General features: G+C 34.1%; 1 protein-coding gene across 3 annotated transcripts; it reads right to left on the bottom strand.

The window, feature by feature from the left end:
• Positions 1-288: 288 nt before the first annotated feature.
• On the bottom strand, positions 289-4,881 carry LOC123229796 (diacylglycerol kinase 5-like). 3 transcript variants are annotated; one of them, XM_044655756.1, is made up of 13 exons: positions 4,729-4,881; positions 3,940-4,147; positions 3,737-3,859; positions 3,478-3,606; positions 3,258-3,343; positions 2,928-3,051; positions 2,750-2,798; positions 2,455-2,537; positions 1,928-2,001; positions 1,403-1,477; positions 1,112-1,199; positions 902-1,018; positions 289-770 (listed from the first exon to the last, which is right to left on the bottom strand). In XM_044655756.1, the coding sequence occupies exons 1-13, from the start codon at positions 4,821-4,823 to the stop codon at positions 447-449; spliced, it is 1,575 nt and encodes a 524-aa protein (XP_044511691.1). In that variant the 5' UTR covers positions 4,824-4,881; the 3' UTR covers positions 289-446. The 3 variants fall into 3 exon arrangements, with proteins under 3 accessions (XP_044511691.1, XP_044511701.1, XP_044511709.1); XM_044655766.1 differs by having other exon boundaries at positions 3,940-4,142; positions 4,729-4,874; XM_044655774.1 differs by lacking the exon at positions 3,737-3,859.
• Between the last annotated feature and the right edge of the window lie 475 nt (positions 4,882-5,356).

The raw sequence follows: 5,356 nt of genomic DNA on the forward strand, positions 1-5,356 counted from the left end.
ATCCTGAGTATCGGTTTCATCAATGCAACACAAACATTCAACTCTGTTCAGAAGGACAAAAAAAAAAAAAAAACCATAGTCCTTTCGGCATAATTTATTGGTGAACACTGCTTATGACCCTTTTAGGCAAACCATTGTCCTGGAAAGTTTTACAAAATTTAACCTGCAAATTTTGGTAATAATCAGAACTTAAGAGAATGATTAAACCAACTTTGGACGCTCAAAATTCTGTGGAGCATTAACAGACTGATACACAAACAATCTAATCAAGATTCTGTACACTCGACGGATAGATAACTCTGTTGTAATCTGTATAAGATGAATTGTTTTCATTGGAGTGTAAATATAATGAAAACCGAACAAATTTGGACTGGTCAATGTGCAAAAGAGCACTGGCAAGATGTTAGCCGGGAGAAGGTGGGGAAACAAGTTAAGCTGTCAGTAGTTCAGCTGAGATGAGCTATATCAACCCCATCTGGGATTTTGAAAGTGTCAGCAGAGCCAAACTTCCTTCGTTCTTCCCAATCTTCGTCATATTCATCTTCAACACTATCACTTTCTTCATCTGGGGAACCATCAGCAGAGAGGTCGTTTATGCTTCTGGACCGGCAACCTGGGATGGCAAGCATACTCACTTGGCGTAGGTGAGAAATTTCCACGACTACGGTGTCATCATCAACTGGGAGAGGTTGTTTCCAAGGCTCACCATCAATTCTCATGAACGTATAGTCAGCAGCACCCTTGTGGAACTCAAAACGGATTCTGTTTGCCTGCATACAAGAATGAAAAATAAATTAATGCACATATATAAAGAAGCTAATTTAAAATGCAGCACACCATATATTGCAGCATAGAGCCATGCATTATGAGCTTGGAAATAGAGTTATGCTTTATCTCCTACCTGAGCAAGACGAGTTCCATGTCCATTTGGAGCAAGCAATATGAGTCCATGCCAAGCATCTCTGAAACCGACAATCTCAATAAGGCCGTCATCTACATATGGAGGAGTGAAGCCCCTCTGGAAGTCGAAATTATAGAGAATTAGTAACTAATTGGTGAAATTGTGTTTCCACTTCATAACCCAGAAGTTATATTAACAGTCAGAACTAACCTCGCGTACTTTCTTCCTTAATGGTTTTCCCCAAGGATCAAGTCCACCAGAAAAACTGGGCAAGTTGAGGCAAACAATAGACCTAATTCTGTATAAAAAAAGACAAAGTGTTCATCAAATAAAATTGACTGAAATGAGAGATGAAATGTTAATCTTAATAGATTGAGTTCAACAAAGTTTTAAGATAAGACATTCAACACTTTAATGCTTTCCTGTTCTTTGTCACTTGGAATATCCATCTGACTCAAGTCAGATCAATTAAAATTGAATGATCAAAGCATGTAATCTCACCTGTGAGGTATGTTGAGGTCCTCCCATGTGCCCTCCTTTTTCATGATTTTAACTTTGGCTAGCTGTGCTATGTTCCTGTATTGAAATCAAGTGGTTCTCATAAACATTGACAACCAAACAAAGTCCAGTAACTTGAAGGATAATTAAAACCATAAGCCTCAAGAAGTTATAAAGCACATGTTAAAAAAAAAATTAAAAGAAACCAGAAAAACCAAAAATATTTATTTTATTGTCAACTATTAATGTAGTGTGACAAATAGATACAGAAAACAGAATGCCACTGGAACACTTCGCTAGAAACCGAGTGAACAAACTTCTTTTTTCGTTGAGTGAACAAACTTCAATGTTCACAGAAGTAAAAAGTTGCTCTGTGTTATAATGTTATACAGTCTGACCAATTGATATTATCTGAGAGGTGTAGTTCATAACATTCAGCCTTCAGGCACGTTCTTCTCAATAGACTCAAGTATGAAACAATTAATATATCTTATATAAGCAATGTTAGTCATTAATCGATTGACTCACCGTGATTGTGAAGAAGGTTGCGAAAGAGAAGCAAAAAACCATCCTTGAGTACCAGCAAGCTTCAAATAAGTACTCTGCTCCACATAAAAGAAAAAAGGTCAGCAGTTGGAGAATGTCATCACAAGGATTTAATTAAAGAGAACACATGTGAAGCACAGGTCATAAAAATCTGAAATCCTGACTTTGTATGAAATGATTCAGAACACAACTATAGTGTGTACATTCAAATTGGTGCAGTGATACTAAGTTTACTCAAAAGAAAGCAAAGCTATACTATTCAATTTTTATTAAAAGGCAGAAGGGAGTCAAACTTAGGGAAAGAATATAATTAAAATGAACGAAATAAGAGTTGCTTGTGCTAGAAAAATGGGATAGCATGGAGATATTAAAGAAATGTTTTGATATGGCATGTTAAATTTATTGAAAGATTTGATAACTTTGCTCTTTGGACTAGATTAGTACTGTAATTAAGATCAAGCAATGTTTGACCATCCTGTCTGACATCCAAATACCCAAGATATTTATACCTGATTAGCTAACTGATTTTGGAATTTTTCTGGGTGTAACTTCCTCTCAGAATGAAATGCGTATGACACTTGAGCATCCATCCCTGTACAAGAGAAACTTATAGGTCAACAAACTTAGCAGCGACACTGATGTACTAAGAAGTGGTTGCCACCAAACAACAATTAAGTTTTCCTTTCAGACATCATCAATAGATAATCTGCATATGATTATAGAAATTAAAAACTAAATATGTATGGGAATGCTCATCCTTTACAAGCATCTGAATTACTATGACATTAAATTCATATTTCTTACCTATGCTGAAGTAGTTCCAAAAGCCCCCACGAAATGTGTGGCAACCCTCCTGAGATCATCCAACAAACCATTTGTCAGTAAGCAAGAAAGATCAGAATCGCATTATATGAATTAAAAACACAAAATAATAATAATAATTTAAATAATAATGGAAATAAATATAAAAGAACAGACTTACGACATTGAGTGCATCTTTTTCAGAGATGCGATGGAATGCATGCAAAGAATGGGGTAATTCAAGAGGTGCAATGGGATCACAAGATCCTTGTTTCGGAATCCTCATTCTCATAAGAATATGCCAGCTGAAATTTGATGAAGAAAATATAAAACAAAATAAAGATAAATTGAGCTAGAAAAGAATATAGATTTCCCACTTTAACCACAAAGGTGGGAAAATATAACTGGATGTGAATACAGGAAAAAGTGTAGTGCACTAGATTGTTAAATGGTGATTCCATGAATAAGTAACTTTAATGGTATATAGTATATGCCATCATGGATAAATTACCTGTCAATTTTCATTTCTTTTGCATTCTTTACTTGCTCCATGAATGATAGCACAGAGTGACGGTCTGTGCTTGGATTTTTCTTTCCCTGAGAATTATCCAAATATATGGTATAAGAATCATCTAAACTGACAATTAGACACTGACATCAAGGCAGAAATCCATTACACGCTTGGCATTATCTAAGTTCAGCTACAAGAGACAGGTAAACATATAACCTACCCAACCAAATGCGAATGGTAGGTTGTTTCCAGTTCCCAATGGTACCGTAGCAATTGGCGGTGGATAAGGTAGTTTAAGATCAGAAACAACTCCAAGAAGCCAGCCGGCAGTGCCATCTCCCCCGGCAACCTGAATTTGTGATCACTTATTAGAGACATATATAAAAAGTGGTCTAATCAAGGACATTTGGAAAGAAAAATATGTTAAAATCATTATTGATATCTGTATGCAGAATATTATTTCTGGCAAGCCTACTCACAATTATTCTCAATCTCTTCAGAATTTCATCAGCCAAAACATCTCCAGCATACCTTAACTTTTCTAAATTGGCATAAAGTTCATGTAGTACTTTATCAGGGGCCTTTTTTCCTAAATCAAAAACCTGAAATTTGGATCACTCTACCATCACTCCACTGAAAACAAACATAATCAATAACACAAATTTACAAATCGTTCAGTTACCTGGTTTTCATTAAGAAGAGAACTATAAGTGACAAGAAGTTCCCCACCCAACTGACCACCACTTCTGGAGTTAATGAACACTATCACTGGACAAGCAGGAATGTGTGAAGCACTAGTGGCCTCGGATCCAGCTACAAGAATGTAATTTGGAATATAATAATCGTTTAAATCGCTTTCGGATACTGAATCAGGCATTGCTTTGTCTGAACTGCATATTATACCAAAACAATACATCAAATACAAAAGTTTATAAATCTGACACAAAAAGTGAATCCCCAACATTCTTTCTGGTGATACACACATTTCTTTTATGCAGTTTATAACTCTGAGCAGAGCCTTAAACATTTTAGAGAAGCTAAGGGTCATCAATATGCACAAACGTTTCTGGAAAAAAATTAAAATCAAAAGGCAAATATCAAGAAGGGTAAAAAGCCAAAGATATAAAACCCCATCATGAAAATTCTTCCTCTATTGTCTCGTTAATGTTATTAAATCATCAAGGGAAGTACAACTGAAAGCTTAATATTCAATCCACTATATTTTAAGCTACTTTATTCCTTATACCAGGACTATAAAAGACGCAATATAATAAAGTAAAATAAAAAGTTCACAAACCAGAAAAGAATTTGTCAATTCAATTCTCAAAAAAGTAAGAATTATATCAACCTCCAGATTCCTAGTCATTTAGATCAGATCAACTGTACACTGCACAAACCTACAATAATCCTAATAACTCAACCAGAAGAAAAGAAGCACTAATTCGATATTCTCATACCCATTTAGTCTCACCTTTTTGATAGAAGATCATGAATGGGTCGCAAGAATTTCCCAGACCCAGAAGAAAAATTGTTAAGAGGCTCTTTTTTTTTCCGTATACTCTCCATGGTTAATCTTAATGAAGAAAGCCTTACCAAATCTCTCTCTCTCTCTCTCTCTCTCTCTCTCTATATATATATGTGTGCAATGACTTAGCCGAGTTGAATTAGTTGTATGGAGAGGCGGCTATGGGCGTAGCCATGACCCGCATTTAAAATATGATCTTTCTCCTTTTTTTTTTTTTTTAAATAGGTAATTTTTAATATATAATTTTGTTATATAAATAATATATTATTGTAAAACTAAACTCTTTATTTACTTAAAAGGAAGAATGGTCAAGTTTGGTGAATTGCCTTTACTAATTCATATAATAATAATATATTATATATATATTTAAATTGTATATAAAAAATATATATATAAAACATATATATACATATTTTATTATTTTAAAATTATTAAAAAACAAAACAAAATATCAAATGATAGTTGAAAATAGTTGTGCAACGGCTACTCTTCAACGGTTAACTAATTTATTTTATTTTATTTTTTCCTAAAATTTTCTTGGAAACACAAAATTCTTATTTTCAAACCTTTCAAT

This window comes from Mangifera indica, chromosome 1 (assembly GCF_011075055.1).
Source record: "Mangifera indica cultivar Alphonso chromosome 1, CATAS_Mindica_2.1, whole genome shotgun sequence".
Taxonomy (NCBI): domain Eukaryota; kingdom Viridiplantae; phylum Streptophyta; class Magnoliopsida; order Sapindales; family Anacardiaceae; genus Mangifera; species Mangifera indica.